Source organism: Scardinius erythrophthalmus (assembly GCF_964197995.2).
Source record: "Scardinius erythrophthalmus genome assembly, chromosome: 13".
Classification (NCBI taxonomy): domain Eukaryota; kingdom Metazoa; phylum Chordata; class Actinopteri; order Cypriniformes; family Leuciscidae; genus Scardinius; species Scardinius erythrophthalmus.
In genome coordinates this window covers 20953806-20969552 of record NC_138233.1, presented here as the reverse complement: position 1 = coordinate 20969552, position 15747 = coordinate 20953806, and the positions used below count along the sequence as shown (strand labels likewise).

The 15747-nt window shown below is 37.9% G+C and overlaps 3 protein-coding genes across 13 annotated transcripts; 1 reads left to right on the top strand and 2 right to left on the bottom strand.

Moving 5' to 3' along the window:
• Positions 1-191: 191 nt before the first annotated feature.
• On the bottom strand, positions 192-4647 carry fibpa (fibroblast growth factor (acidic) intracellular binding protein a). Of its 10 annotated transcripts, XM_081382930.1 has the most exons (13): positions 4437-4647; positions 4297-4324; positions 3979-4089; positions 3838-3890; positions 3692-3738; positions 3479-3605; positions 3261-3361; positions 2851-2984; positions 1906-2014; positions 1680-1743; positions 1512-1598; positions 1326-1423; positions 192-508 (listed from the first exon to the last, which is right to left on the bottom strand). In XM_081382930.1, exons 3-13 carry the CDS (start codon positions 4061-4063, stop codon positions 439-441), a joined length of 975 nt encoding a protein of 324 aa, XP_081239056.1. In that variant the 5' UTR covers positions 4064-4089; positions 4297-4324; positions 4437-4647; the 3' UTR covers positions 192-438. The 10 variants fall into 10 exon arrangements, with proteins under 10 accessions (XP_081239056.1, XP_081239057.1, XP_081239050.1 ...); XM_081382931.1 differs by lacking the exon at positions 4297-4324 and having other exon boundaries at positions 4548-4647; XM_081382924.1 differs by lacking the exon at positions 4297-4324 and having other exon boundaries at positions 3692-3726; positions 4548-4647.
• A 1522-nt stretch (positions 4648-6169) lies between these two features.
• ccdc85b (coiled-coil domain containing 85B) lies at positions 6170-9692 on the top strand. The gene is made up of 2 exons (XM_081382922.1): positions 6170-6791; positions 6909-9692. Exon 2 carries the CDS (start codon positions 7073-7075, stop codon positions 7673-7675), a length of 603 nt encoding a protein of 200 aa, XP_081239048.1. The 5' UTR covers positions 6170-6791; positions 6909-7072; the 3' UTR covers positions 7676-9692.
• A 778-nt stretch (positions 9693-10470) lies between these two features.
• On the bottom strand, positions 10471-15211 carry fosl1a (FOS like 1, AP-1 transcription factor subunit a). 2 transcript variants are annotated; one of them, XM_081382921.1, is made up of 4 exons: positions 14809-15211; positions 13959-14216; positions 12888-12995; positions 10471-12794 (listed from the first exon to the last, which is right to left on the bottom strand). In XM_081382921.1, exons 1-4 carry the CDS (start codon positions 14974-14976, stop codon positions 12216-12218), a joined length of 1113 nt encoding a protein of 370 aa, XP_081239047.1. In that variant the 5' UTR covers positions 14977-15211; the 3' UTR covers positions 10471-12215. The 2 variants fall into 2 exon arrangements, with proteins under 2 accessions (XP_081239047.1, XP_081239046.1); XM_081382920.1 differs by having other exon boundaries at positions 10861-12794; positions 13959-14219; positions 14809-15123.
• Positions 15212-15747: the final 536 nt, after the last annotated feature.

Sequence of the window (15747 nt, the reverse complement as noted above, 5' to 3'; positions counted from 1 at the left end):
GCCACAACATCCTTTGGACTGTTTGCATGTTAATTATCATTAGGACCCCCAAATTATGTCAGTCAAATCAAGTATGTTCAGGGCATAATTTTGTTCCATCCATCACTACCAAATACACCATTTTTTTCAGAGGGTTTGCTAAAAGGGAAACCCACAAAGCAGAGTTAATGAAAACACAATGCAGACAGTGTCTGTGGAAATCATGCTGTGTTTATTTACAAGTCATACAGTTCTGGAGGCCAAGGGGTGAAAGAATGAAACAGGGATAGAGGGAGAGGGAGGTGAAGACATGGACAGATGGTAGGGGGGGTTGGGTATATTTGAGAAAAGATTAAAGAAAGATGATGATAGACAGGAGATATTAAACACCAGGCCATAAATTCATCAGATGCTAGACTGAGTTATCATGAAGAGAGAGAATGTGTAAATGAAGATTCTTTACTCATGGTACATTTTAAGGATGCAACTTTTGATAACTCCCATGTACCTGGTCCAGACAGAATGATGCCTGAGGAAAAAATTGGAGAGAGAGATTTAAAAATGTGTCATAACATACACTTTTTATCTATTTGGTTGTTTTAGTTAATACATTCAAAATGTTCAAAAGTTTGAGGTCAGTATGATTTTTTTTTTTTTTTTTTAAGAAATCAAAACTTTTTTTGGGCAAGGATGCATTACAATTATCAAAAGACTTTTACAATGTTACAAGAAAAAAAATCGGTTTTTAATAAATGCTCTTCTTTTGAAGTTTCTATTCATCAAAGTATCCTAAATAATCACAGTTTCTATAAAAAAATAGGCAGCACAACTGTTTTCAACAATGATAATAATAATACATGTTTTATTATTAAGTAAATCATCATATTAGACTGATTTCTAAAGGATCGTGTGTCACTGAAGACTAGAGTAATGATGCTGAAAATTCAGCTTTGCCATCACAAGAAAAAGATCAATTAAAATATATGAAAACAGTTATTTTAAATTGTAATAATATTTCATAATATTACTGTTTTACTGTATTTTTGATCAAATAACTGCAGCCTTGGTGAGCATGAGAAAACATTTGAACGGTAGTGTAGTTCAGGATAAATACATATTTTCCAAGTGATTTGGTTTGAATAAACATAAAAACACATTCCACAGTGGTTAAACCACATAAATGACTGGACAGGAAACAAAGGTGACTACAGATAAAGCAATGTTCATTTGATAGAGTGACCCCCACTGGTTGCAAAGAGAATTTCCCCTGAACTAAGACCTCCATATAAAGCAATTGTCCAGAAAAATACCAAAAGAAAATATACAACAGCCATAGTGACACTTACTTGAAGGTGTCAAGGATATGTGCCGAGTTCGTATAATGAGTAAGGTAGAGGTTCACATCTACTGATGTCCATTTGTCTGATCTGCAAGGTTCAATAAACTGTGAAGAGAAAAAAGAATAAATGCTTTGTGAAAAATTTGAGTGCTTCAGACCTGATAGATGCTATTATTAAGTTTTAAAAAAGTACCTTCTCAACAAGGTCAATGAAGAAATCGCGGACATCTTTTGCGTTGATTAATTTGGCAGCGATATTCACAAGGCCTCTTGAGAGATTCTACAGCAGAAGACATTTTGAAATCAAAAATCATGTAGTAAAGCATTTATTTCACAAGAAACACATGACCAACTCTCTTACCTTAAAATTGGCTTCCATCTCGATGAAGACATTAGTTTTACCCCGCAGAGCAGTGCACACTAAACTGAGTGGATGAGAGGTTTCATTATTCAGATGGCTGAGACAGAGGGAGTAACCATGAACCATTTGGACATTTACAACAGCCCTCCTTAGACTCCATTCTAATCTCTATTCTCCCCATCCAAATCACTCACTCACTCACTCACACACAGTGCTGAACACACACCTTTTGTGTTGGTCTAAGAGATCCTTGTCTGTGATTAGAATTTTGAGGTCTTTGAGGTCTTGAAGGAATTCCTTATCCAGATCTACATCCATGTCCTCCATCATGTTATCTAACGGTAAGAGATCGTGGATTTTGAAAGTACAAACAGACAAAAAAGGAGATCATTTCATCTATGTGTTTTTTCTAAACTACACAAGTGATCAGACAGAAGATGTCCATTAATAACCTTAGATTAGATGCTCAAGAACATACAGATGAAAAATTAAACATTAGGACATTTACGTAAGGGAAAATGTGCATCAGCTAGGCTTTATCGCAAAAAATTCGCTATATCAAACAACAAAAGACAAAAAGAAAATCACTCACTGCTCTTGACTGAATCATTTTTGTAGATTAATCTATATTCAGTTCATACAGTGAAGACTATACAGTGTTGTTTTGCATTTGATTATTCAATTTCTGTGTTACTTCCTACTTGAAAAACTTAAAAGCACTGTTTATTTCATTCATAATTTGTTTATTTGTTCTTATTGTATTACTGACTGTTCACTTTTCTTTAAAATCAAGCTTTTAATGCTGTTTATATGTCTATGATGTGTTTTTAATATGCTTTAAGGCAAACCATGTGGAAATTCATAAGTCAACACCATCGCTGAGTATTTTCTCTTTGAAACTGCAGTGAACCAAGGACAGTCTCAAAAACGCAGTTTGAAATCGCTGGCGTTTCTGACGTCACAAACTACCATGTAACCAAAAAAAACTTTTAAATATGTAATTTTGGTGATCAAAGATGAGTTTTAAGTTTTAAAATGATTGACTACAGGGGGACGTTAAACATGTTTGAACTTTATATTAGTTATACTAGTAGTTTTTGCAGTGGTATCGAAATTGGAAATGAGATTGTGAAATTTCAAATATTGCAGTTGACTGTGTAACTGGTCTTACCAACAGCTCCTAGAGTCCAGTTGTTGATGAGCTGCCCAGCACAGAAGGCAAAGTCCTGGAAGGTTAGATACAGCAACTTTTTCTTCCCCGTCTCAAAACGATTATTGGCAAAGAACACTATTGCAGCATAGTCTCTGGAGGAGGAATTGGCAAGATCGTTTAGCAAGAGAAGGTGAAAAAGCACCAAATCAGCACTGAAGCAACTGTTCATGGGATGAATATATCACTCAACATTTACCAATACATGTTTAAGATCAAGTGTATCTGTTAACATTATTTACATGAAAACCAACATTAACATTATGCATTAACTAATGTTAACAAATGAAACCTTATTGTAATGTGTTCCCAAAACTTCAAGGAATAGATCTAAGCAGAGTAATTTAAGCAAATGTTCATTTCTTTCTCACCTCGCTAATTGATCGGGTAACAGAAAGTGCTGCCGTATGTTTTCCACAAGGGGGCCCTTGAGTTCTTCCACCACTTTGAACACTCGCTTGAAGTTGTCAAACTATATTTGAGGAGATAAATATAATCATTTAATTCCCAAAAGGGTCTTGGAAAAGCATCCAAACATAAATCATATCAATGAGAGAGATATAGTTTCAAACAGAGTAGTTCAGCCCACCTGTCTTCTGCAGCTCTTCAGCGTAATGCCTGTCTTTGTGCTGACATCATCAAGGTCTTTTTTTGTTCCCTTGGAGAGTTTTTTTCCCAGGACCTCTCGAACAAACAAATCATCAAAAGCATAATACCTAGAAGAAAATGTGAATGAATGTAGTTTAAACTCTAAATAAATAAATAAACTATTTCAATTGGCAAGACACAAATCAGTGCATACCGTTCAATGAGCATGGCTTGTCGGTCTGGCGGTATCTGAAACAGAAGCTGATTGGCTAGTTTAGCTGGGTGGTGTAAAAGTCTCTCGCACATCTGGAAAGTTCTGTACTGGTCCATGGTGTCACTGAGCAGCACCTCTGCACTCACCTCACACTCCTCCATTACACCTCCTTCTATCCGCACCGTCACTGCATCATTCACTATGAAGACAACCACATTGTTATAAATATAACATCAATTTCTAAGCAGGTATTACAGTAGTTCATAGTCTCATGCACTATACTTTACCTGTATATCCATTCAACCACAGTTGATACACCTCTTTGTCCATAATGGTGGTGTTTCCAACAAATACATCCAGCTCCACAGACATCTTGACATCGGCAATGTATGTTTAAGCTGTACAGAGACACATGGTCATGGTAAGTTAATACCAAACGGATGCTTTAAACATCCAGTGACTTTGAGTTGCAAGGATAGTCTCACTATTTGGCACTTTTTGCAAGTCAAGAACAAGACTTAGCTACAGTAACCGAAGTATTTAACACACCACACATCTCAGACATGCTACATGACGTATTTTCCAAATATCCTAAGTGGACTTACCAGACACTCAAGCGTATTAACGCGACGGCTGGTTTTTAATCACATTCAGATATCACAACATTAGGTTTCTTTTTTGAATGTCTAAGTTAGTTCCTTTCAAAATTGACTCGCTCGAAAACATAAGCGTATCGGATACGTACGTAGAAATAATTATCACGAGTCGATTATGCATTGGTAACCATCACAGTTATGTTTACCAAACACAAACTGTCAAATCGATCGACTTCGCTTCATCCATAGCAACAACACACCGTTATGATTACTTCCGGGTGTGCGCCGCATTCGTTTTACGTCACATTCACGTGACTGTAGTTTCGGGTAGTGAGTGTTCGGGTATCACAACCTATGATCACAACAACCGTCAACTGAACTGGTCTTATAGTCAAATAGTGATATTTGTGACTTAAATAGGAACACTGAAACTTTGAAGTTAAAAAATATAGATGTCAGGAGGAGTAAAAAGAGATTTTGCTACATTGAATAGATCCTATTAAAGGACTATCCTGCAATTTGATTGTTAAAATGGAATGCGTGGTTTAAAAGAATCCATCATGGTGATAGTGGTAGCTTTCTAATAACAAGAGCTTTAATTTCAGGTAGAGGTAACCTAGATAACCAAGAAAAGGTTACTGACATCACAATTCTGGTCTATGATGCCCTTGAGCCATTTATAAAGGGAAATGTCCCTGCCCTAGCATAGGCAAAGCATCTGTGTGGTAAACAAAGTAACCAAATTAAAACGTTCACATTCCCTAGTTCACCAAAATCCCTCAACATTTTAAAATGTATTTTGAATCGTAAATTGACAGGGAAATAAAATTTATAAGATGATTTTATATGAGAACATGATCTGATTTATTATTATAATGAAATACCAGACTCAGAGACAGGATTATCATCAAACAGGTATTTATTGGACAGATAAAACGCACAGATGAAATAGCGAGGTGAATAAAGAGTCATCGATGATTGATAATAGTGAATAACAAAGTAATTTCCTTTTACCAGGTAGCTTGGGAGGAGACTATGACCGGTGATTGGAGGAGACTGAAGAGCACACACTTCGTGGATGGTTGGAACAGGTTTGGAAACAAATAGTAAAAACACACATTTTTAAAACAGGAGTGCTTAGTTTCAAATCGTTTCTTACATTTCCAAGAAGAAGATTAGACTGACAAAGACTTATTCTCTGCTTTCAATATGTTTCCAAGTAGCCTATAACCATTCCATCATTACCAGCTAATTATTGGATATTTCATTACAATAATGTTAAATATGTATAGGCTACTTTTTAATCCCCTGCACAGCAGTTTAGGCAACATAAATCTAAATGTTTTCCTTGCACCCAAACTGCAATTAATTAACTGAATCCACCAAAGGAGCGCAAGCGTGTTTTTTGACATGTCCTTATTATTCTGCACCTCTCCCCTATTGTCTTGCATGCCTTTGTTCACCCCTCCCGCTCGTTTATCCGAAAGTGTGGCCTGTTTCCATTCTCACTCCAGCAACCCCCCTCTCACCCCTGGCCCTGGTTAACACCCACATTGTTATGTCCTCGTGCGAGCAATTGTGCTGGAGAGCAGGGAGGAAGGATGTGGCTAAATACCATGGCTTAAAGTAGAGAAAAAGCTTTTGTCACCCTTTCCGTTAGTTTTGTGTGTGTCCCGTGTGTATGCAGTCTCATCGCCGCAGTGGGAAGACCTCATCCAGAGATATTTCAACATAAACTTGTATTAATAGCCTTTAAAATACAGTATATCTTCAGTGGTAGGAGTATCATGAAGCTTTAGACATTAGAAACAGCTGTGAGAGTGAAACTCTCACTAGCCAGGATACAGTGCAGATTTTACGGTAAGGGAAGAGGGGAGGGGGTGAAGAGAACAGGGGGAGGAGAGGAGGAGATGAGGGAAGACATCACTGCCTCCAACCACCACCACCGCCAAAGGAAACACTGTAATCTCAAGGAACATCTCAGCGAATTCCTCAGGAATCACCACGAAGTAAACCCGCAGGCTGCCGCTGTACATTTCAACCTCGTTGATTCGGATTATCCGGCATAGTTTTTGGTAAAAACCGACCAATCGCATGCAGCACTAGTGTAACCAGCCTGTCCTACATTTTGACTCTGATTTATTTATTTATTTTTCATATTTATAACGCGTTTTATGAACGCTAGCGATTGGATGACTTGCCTATTTAGACAGTAAATAATAACGTTGTTATGCCGTGGATTGCACTGGAATGAGTGGAAGTTAGGGCGGACAGAGAGAGAGAGAGTGAGAGAGAGAGAGAGACGGATGCGGACGGACATTGTGATCCCTGATAATGCAGAAGAGAAGAGATGCTCCACGGGGATTATTTTAAACCTCTCTGTTGACCTCTTATCCCATCCCGAGGAGCAGGAACAAACGCGATTGAGCTTCAGTGCTTCCCAGAAGCCAAATACTGAGAAATTAATGCTGCCAAATACGATTTAAAACACCGAGGAGAGAGAGGTAACGTTAGGCCTGTTCAGTGTGTTTCAATCGGGATGAGCTTGTTGTTTTAATCGTTAAACATGGCCAAAGACAAGCCTGTTTGCATATAAGAACTGTGATTTTCCCTTATTGTAGGTTATAAATATCGGACCGAAGAGGAAATGGCCGTTTTCTTCGTGCCTGGGTGAGGAATGTTGCGAATCGATTCATTTACAGTGACTGACATCTCATGTGCCTCGTAAGACTTATTTTGTAGTTTAACCGCTGTAATATCAATTGATGGTGAATTTGTGTACAAAATGGGGAGCGACAGTGAAATATTGAACCGGGAGCTGTCAAAGATGTCCGATGAAGACTTGCTGACTTGTTCTAAGGAAGAGCTGGTGAATCGACTCCGCAAAGAAGAATCGGATAAGATGTCCGCTCTCATACAGCGCGGCCGATTAATAAAGGAGGTCAATAAACAACTGCAGGGACATCTGCTTGAAATCAGGGAACTCAAAGTCATCAACCAGCGGCTGCAAGAGGAGAACCAGGAACTTAGGGATTTATGCTGCTTTCTGGACGACGACCGTCTGAAAGTGAAGAAGCTCGCGCGTGAGTGGCAACTATTCGGCCATCACGCGGCCAAAGTGATGCGCGAGGACCTCGGCGGATACCTCAAGAAACTCGCCGACCTGGAGCGGATGCAGGACGGTCTGGTTAAGGAGAATCTGGATCTGAAGGAACTTTGTTTGGTGCTTGAGGAAGAGTGCGTGAGCAGAAGTGATTCCAGCCCGGGTGGCTCCACGGATCTCAACATACCGTGTATGGTGGCCCGGGACGTGGGTGACGGGAGCTCCAGCACCGGGAGTGTTGGCAGTCCAGACCAGCTGCACTTGGTGTGTTCACCAGATGACTGAAGGAGAGGAGCAGAGCCATATTACTTAACCCTCTCTCTTGATGCTGAGACAGACTTTTTGTCTACAAAAGTAGTTTACATTTTCTGGCAATGACATCTCAGATTTCAGTGAAAAAAACAGACCAGGACTTCAGTAGGCTAGTTTACTCATGGCCTTTTGATGCCATAAGTACAGTTTCTCTATATTTCATTGATTAACATTTTATAGTTGGCAGACCTTTAAAACTTGAGGGAAATTATTGGGTGCCAGGCAAAATAGGATTATTTTTAAGCTTTAAAGTGACAGCCTTTTCTTTCAAAACCTGCTGGAAAATCCATCTTTAAGAAATAGTTTACACTAAAATGCAAAATCTGTGTTCATTTACTCACCCTCATGTCATTCCAAACCTGTAGACTGTCTTTCTTCTGCAGAACACAAATGAAGATATTGTGAAGATATTTAATTTGAAGAACTGCTTTTATCCATAAAATAAAACTCATAGTTGTCCAAAACAGAATTGGACCCCATTGACTTTTATTGCACAGGCTTCACAAACTGGAGGTTTGTGAGGGAACTGCAAGGGGTTCATGAGTGGGTGAAAAGCTAATAATTAAATTATAAAAAAAAGACTAAATAGAAAAATATTTTAGGGCAAAGTTTTTAACCTGACAAAAATGTTTGGGAATCCCTATGTTTGGACAGAAACATAAGCATTTTCTTAATATCTTCTTTTGTTTTCTGCAGAAGAAAGAAAGTCATACAGGTATGGAATGAATGAGAGTAGCCTAAATCATCACTTTCCCCTTAAGCTGTGTTTCTGAACATGGTGGCCGGTTTCTTGCTGGTCTAAGCTAGTCGAAAACCATCTGGACCACCTTAAAATGATATGACAAACTGGTCTAATTCTGGTCTAAGACGGCCTACCGGCTTGAACTTTCTAGAACCCATCCACCATGTTTCAAAATCTTTAAATTTTCCTGCAGGCCTATTTATCGTATTAGTAGCATTATTTGAATGTATGTTTTTCCAAGTGTTGCTGGAATGTTTCCTCTCATCTCTTACAGGGGTTGTAGATAGGGGCAAATTAGGGTTTAGTTTTGGGGTTGACATTTTAAACAACATTGGGAGAAACTGCTAACTTTTACCAGGTTTTACTGTGCACTGATCTGTTCACGGGCTGATGTTTCTCCTACGATGCACTATGACAGGGCTGCAATGAATCTTCAATCTTTAGAGATTCACATTTTTACTGATTAGAGCCATATAATATAGTGATCTGTTTGAGATCATTTACAAAAAGCACTGAATCATTTTCAACAATGGAGAGGAACTGGTAGTATCAAATGATTGTGCAAAGCAAAGCCTCCATTGTAAGCAGATCAGATTTTTTGTGAAATAATATGGCTATTGTGGTTTCGCTATTGCGGAGGCCCAGGAATGATTCACTGGAAATGCACATGTTACTAGACCACTTTTCTACAGTATGAGATTGTTATTTCTTGTTTATTTTGAACTGGACAGTATAATTCACTAGATGTAGTGACGTGTGCTCCACTAAACAGTGTTACTGTGCTCTGCACTGAATCCAAAATGAACTTTTTTTTTGCATTAACCCCACTTTAACCATAGCTGTACTGTACAAAGCTTTTTGTGTTCAGTTGTTGCTTTGACAAGACTTTAATTAATACATGCTGAATTGACACTGATGTTTCGAGGGGAAAACATTGAAAGAAATGTAGTTTTAAAATTATTGTGCTATATATTGTTATTATTATAGTCATTTTTGTTATATTTGCTGCATTCTACTACAAGACCCCTCCTATCTAGGATTGTTCTGTTGTACATGTTTTTATTCCAAATATATGATCAGTATTATTTCAATGACTTCAGTTTATAGCTACAAGACCCAGCTCTCTGATTGATTAGCATTGCTTTGTTTCAGGCTATGCTCATAGTAATTGAGATAGCTTTAAATACACTTGACTGACACACCATGTTCTGTTCTGATCTTTTTTTCCTCATACTTTCACTTTCCATTAAAAAAAAAAAAAAAAAACATATAATGAAATTTTCCCAGTCATGGCTTAACGAGGCCGTAGTCATGCTGTAGCTCAGGCCTTAATTTATTGATGTTTCACTGTTTTATTTTTGGCATGCTGTTTGCACAGCAGCACCGGAGCCAGAAATACTTTCACTGTGACTGGCATACAGAGGTCCTTTCAGCAGAACATGTGCTCGCCGGTTCATTCAGTACAAACTCTTCATTATCTCAATCATATGTTCTCATGTCGCCTCTAAGTGACTCACTTGAAATCCGAGCGATAACAGAGGACGCAGTGTGGAGGAAATAGGGTCGCCATGTTTATTTAATATGCTCTCTGTATATTTATAATGTTTTTGGCTCTTTTACCTCATACGCGCTTTTACTTTGTCACTTTTGTTTATCCAGACTATTCATCTTTAATTGTTTTTAATGTATTTTCCATCTTTTTGTCACCATAGGCTATTAATTGCACTCTTAAAAATAAAGGTTCTTAATTGTTCCATGAGGAAACTTTAACATCAATTGAATCTTTCCATTGCACTAAAGGTCCGTTAATAGTGGAAAAGGGTTCTTCAGATTTTTTTAAACATTTTTCACACTTAGAAGAGAGAACAAAAAATTCTTCTTCTATGGATGTGAAAACCCCCTTTTTAATTGTGATAATTTTTTATTTTAATAATCCTCGCACACTTGTCATGCAAAGCACATGATTTTTTTTTTCATAAGCACAAGCATGCAGATGACACGAAAAAATAAAACACAGAAAGTTTGTCCTGAGTAGAAATTAGATTTTTGTTTATTCTTTCAAAACATCACATTAAGATCAACACTGTTAGAGGAGGGTGTTTAACAATGGTTTCTAGTTCAGAGGCAAATGTGTTTGTGACTCACTGAACTTTTTTTGACATCCTATTAGGAAACTGCGCACTTAACCCCTTCTCACTTTCCATTATGTAACTTACTAAGCATTTACTTCATTGCATATATCTGTGTGCCCCCTGAAATAACATTACAGCTACAAATAGACATTTGAAGGGGCAAAACTTAGTTTTTTCATACAGAATAGAAATAAATGGAATCCCTAATTTCAAGGCACTATTATTTACAAAACATCTGAGAAGTCGTAATATTGTGTAGTATTCCCAATAGCAGCACATATTTTCAGTAATTGTTTATTTGATGTTAAACAGCATGCAGCATGTTTCCAGTAAAAAGTATTTAAAAAAATATCTCGTTTTCAAAAATAAATACAAAACTATATGTGGTCAAGCAATAGTAGAATCTAACATAGTTTACCCAATACAGTATAAAGAGTCCATCTTAATAATTTACTTCTACTGGCCTATGAATCATTCACTTTTGTACTTGTAGGGAAAACCTACTGTAGTGTAGCCACTGAAGTGTTCAGTGAAGTTCAGATATAATTTAACCAGTGTAACAGTAAACCGGTCATTGAAGTGTACACTCTCAGTGTTGAGATGTGGTGTTGCAGACATTGTATGTAAAGAACCAAGTAGGCTGCATCCCTTCAGTTTCTTTCAAACTAGCTTATTCAGCACACACTGTTATTATAACATTATGTTTCTTAAAACCAAGGTTAAAAACATAAAATGACATGACAAAGAAATAGCATTACGCTGGCTGTGTAAATCCACAAACGTGCACAGCAAGACAGTAACCAATACAAATTCAGATCCATCAATTGAAACCATAACATTTCTAAAATGAACATACTAATAAATAACTTAATAGACACTCTTTATACTAAATCTGTAGTTAAAATAAATGAATATATATCAATAATATTATCATTAATGCCACTACAGTCATCTTCATTTATATAGCGCTTTTAACAATGTAGATTGTCTCAAAGCAGCTTTAGAGACAAGCGTATAATTTAAGGTAACAGAGATTGTTTCGGCTTTACAGCAGAGTTAAGTTATTTCCATCTAAAGTTAGCTGTTCCATCTAAACAGTCAAACGTTATGGGCTTTAATGTCAGTAAGTTTTCTTTTCAGTGTTATATATATATATATATACTGTATAAATACAGTATGTGCTGTGATGATATCAGTCTACTTCATATGAAAGATGCTTTTACCTCTCGTTTTGCACTACACATACATAAAGGTGAAGTGTGTAATTTCTGCGCCACTATTTCTTTCACCAACTCAAATGGCAAAAATGAAGACCATTTTTAAACCGTTTTCTGAAACAAATCACACTGTCTGTCATAGGTTGGACAAACAGATGCCCCTGGTTTAGCCAGTATTACTGATCACCCAATGAATGGCCCAATTAAGCTGGGACAGGGGAAAGTGTTTCAAAGTCAAAACCGTTACACACATCACCTTTAACTCGTGCTTCTGTATTCTTATAATGCATTTAAGTGACTTGATATTAGCCATTAATAAAGGTAAACAGAATACACAGGTAAAAGCATAACACATGCTGTACTTGCTTATGCTTGCGTGTAGTAGTAAGGACACTTTTGGAAGTCATGAACACATTGAGAAATCAAAGGGTGAGGATGGTTGGTGAGTTGAGAGAATGATCTGACTGATCCCCGCTGCTGCTGCTGCGGCGATGAGCGACGCCGCACGGCTGAGGGTTACGAGAAGGCTGGCTGGTACTGTGTTGAGAGGAGGACAGATTGAGGGCTTGGGATGAAGACGCTGAGCTGGTATCCATTGAAGAAGGGTAGCTGAAGACCAGGCTGGCAGAAAAGGGAGTCAGAGATGGAGTGGAGATGAGGACAGGAGTATGAAGAGACTCTGATTCTAGGGGTACGCTGGTAACAGTGGAGGCTGAAGCTGGAGGTGGGATGGTAATTTTGGGTTTGGGTTTGGGTTTTTTAGACTTGGTGTAACTCTTTGATTCTCCAGAGGGTCCAGGAACATCAGGGTCCGCAGGCTCAATCTTGATTCCACTCAGTGATGGGAGGTCATTGTTGGAGTCAGAGTCCGAGTCCGAGTCCTGGACTTTGCAGATGGGTTTATGGGCCTCGAAGACCAACTCAAGCTTCTCTTTTTGCTTCTGAAGCTCTGCAATCTCCTTCTGCAGACGTGATTTTTCATCCTCTAACTGGTCAGTTTGCTGTGAAAAGTTGAAACGTTCAGTGTTTGGGTCCAAGAAATACAAAGACATTTCAAATGAAAGAAAATGTCAAATGAAGCTAAATGAACTTACATTTTGCAATGTGTCAGTCAGTTCGCGTCGACGATTCCTGCACTTAGCCGCAGCCATTTTGTTACGTTCCCTTCTAATTCTACGCCGCTCAAGCTCCTCAGCGGATAGCTGGAGTAAGAAAGTAAAGCAAATGTAAGAAACATGAAAATAAATTTATATTCATGAGGTAGTTTGACATTGTACACAGGTAGGAAATGTAAAAAAAAATAATAATAATAATATTAATTGATAATAGTAATATATAAAATAAAAAATATCTACAAATCATAAAAAATAAATATAATTATAACATTTTGTGTCTAATTGGAACCATGGTCAACTCAATTTTTATAGTTGTTAAACTTGTGGAAATACTGCCATCTAGGGGATGAGATTTTTAATTATATTTCAAAAATCATCAACTACCTTTCAGGCAATATGGCCATCTCTGCAAATGCTCTATTATGAATCTATTTATATTCCTTTAATTCATTTCACACTGTCTTTCTTTTGTGAGCATCATTTGCAGTTTCCTGTCCCTGTATTGATGAATCACCTGCAAACACCCTAGTGACTCAGGAATGAGTCATATTTCTTTACTCCAGTGAATCACATGATATCCCATTTCCTGTCTCAATATTTCAGTCTCACGCTGCCATACTCAAGACTTGGATGCATGAGTCAAGAAGGATTTCATGAGTTAATATTGAACGAGCATCTCTGCGATTCATCTTCGGTAGATGCTGTCTAGAATCTAGGATCTAGGAATCTGTGAATCTATGTATTGATACTTTTACAGCTCAATACATAGTTCACACTCTTCAATAAGCCCAAATGAGATTCACACCCTGTATGTATCAGCAAACACGTTCACAGATCACACATACACACTACAGACACACAACAGGATATTACACAATCTGTGTCTTCCACGCTTTGATTTAGAATACATGCATGACTGGGTTTGGGTTTGGTTTTGGCCAAGACCACTGACAAAAATGGAGAGGATGACAGGTGAGCATGGTGACAAACCATGCTGTCACAGTCTCCCGTCATGACTCATCACCTAGACAGACTGACAATTAAACTTGCATGTTCATTATTTCTGCTTCTTGTTGAGCTGCCGACAGCTGTAGCTGCTCTAATAACACCTGGCCGGGATAGATGTGATAGAGTAAGTTGAGGATTCATAGATGGGATTCTTGGTGGCAGTGGGTAAGATGGTCGAAGTGGCCTGGATGGCCCCGGGGTGCCCAGAAGGGAGGGCTGAAGCATCCATTGAAGGTCCTGGTTTGAAGTTATAGCATTCAGACTGGGCACAAACTGACTGGATCCTGCCACAGAATACTTCTGCTTTAGAGTACAGGAGACACAGATAATATATTATGAGTTACCAAGGCATTGGCATCAGAGATTTAAGGAGGAGACTTTATTATATCTCATTATGACGCAAAAACCCATTGTTGTTGTATTTGCAGAAACACCCAGATATAAACACCAACCTGAATAGGCAATCACACTTATAAAGATAATAACATTTTTGATAATATCATTACTTCACTACTCTTATTTGGTCAATACAGTTTAAACCAGGGGCTCTAATTGTACTACAGGGGGTCCACAAAGATAATTAAAACGTACGTTATGGAATTAAATTTTTCATGACAATTCAAACATGGCTGACTACTTCATGAATATGAATTACAACTAATTTCTAATAAAAATAAATAATATGTTAAGCATTTTAAGTATAACGATATGTTAGTTTTAAAATATCACTGAGGTAATATATCTTTAATGAACAATGAAAATGGTCCTGTAACTGTCAATTATTATATATAACGTTACTTGGTTAAATGTTAATTGAAACTGTTTTGAAGTCTTAAATTCCTGAAAGAGTATAACATATTATCTTGTTAGATATGATATAAAAGACGCTTACCTGTTGTTGTTGCTGTTGCTGTTGTTGTTGATGGTGGTGGTGGTGTTGTTGTTGAGTTGTGACAGTGGTTGTAACGTTAGGGAGAGATGCAGAGCTCGAGCCTGATCCAGAGCTGCTATCTGGGAAGGTCCGGTCGATTCCTCTGCCCAAGTTTCCGTAGTTGTACATGTATGCCGTTTACTCTTTAGTAATCCAAGGAAAACTGTTGTCTAAGTCCGAGAAACTCTGTGTTGCCTCTTTCTTTTCTGGGTCTGCTTCCCGAAAAGGGTCCTCCTACTTATATCACTGACAGTTCACGCGAAATTCAAAAGCAAGTTAAAAATCCACCTTATTGCGGGAAAGCGGTAGAATCCAACACGATACACTTGGGGGAGTCTAGAAGTTTCTGTCAACGTTCAAAATGTTCATATTGCATACAGCGATAGGATAACATGTAAAAAAAATTTAGTTTTAGAATATGTATAATGCAGTTGTGTTTTTCTGCCAGGCTGGTGGTTTCATGTGTTCACGAGAATAAATATGTGATCTGAGCCGTACAGTTTTCGCCCCTCCCATCTTACGGGAAATGGTGCAGCCGGTATATTTGATATTTTTGAATGACGTACAGTCACATGGAAGATTACGTATATGACCATATTTGGATTTTTCCGGGAACTCCTTCTGCTTGAGCTAGTGATAGGCGCTCTCATCTCTAAACCGAAACTTGAGCTACTTTTGTTTTTTTCTAATTTAGTTTTTAGTTTATACATCTATTCAGAATTTATTTTCCTGAACTAGCATGCGGGTCACTTAGTAAGCAGTGTGTGGTCTACATTTAATTGGTCACACACAGCAGTGCACGTACTCTTCCGATGAGTAAATGTTAAGAGAGTGGTTGATCTTCCACAAGGGAAATCGTGTGTGTACATTGAGGTTTTAGCACGTTCCTGTGGAGAGACC

Excerpts from the sequence above, each read along its gene's own strand:
- fibpa (XM_081382927.1), bottom strand. The coding sequence starts at position 4,063 with ATGTCTGTGGAGCTGGATGTATTTGTTGGAAACACCACCATTATGGAC. Across the intron at positions 3,362-3,478 it reads TGAAGAGCTGCAGAAGACAG|TTTGACAACTTCAAGCGAGT; the intron begins GTGGGCTGAACT and ends CCTCAAATATAG. Across the intron at positions 1,599-1,679 it reads AGATGGAAGCCAATTTTAAG|AATCTCTCAAGAGGCCTTGT; the intron begins GTAAGAGAGTTG and ends CTTCTGCTGTAG.
- fosl1a (XM_081382920.1), bottom strand. The coding sequence starts at position 14,976 with ATGTACAACTACGGAAACTTGGGCAGAGGAATCGACCGGACCTTCCCA. Across the intron at positions 14,220-14,808 it reads AGCAACAGCAACAACAACAG|CAGAAGTATTCTGTGGCAGG; the intron begins GTAAGCGTCTTT and ends TGTACTCTAAAG. Across the intron at positions 12,795-12,887 it reads TGACTGACACATTGCAAAAT|CAAACTGACCAGTTAGAGGA; the intron begins GTAAGTTCATTT and ends AACTTTTCACAG.
- ccdc85b (XM_081382922.1), top strand. The coding sequence starts at position 7,073 with ATGGGGAGCGACAGTGAAATATTGAACCGGGAGCTGTCAAAGATGTCC.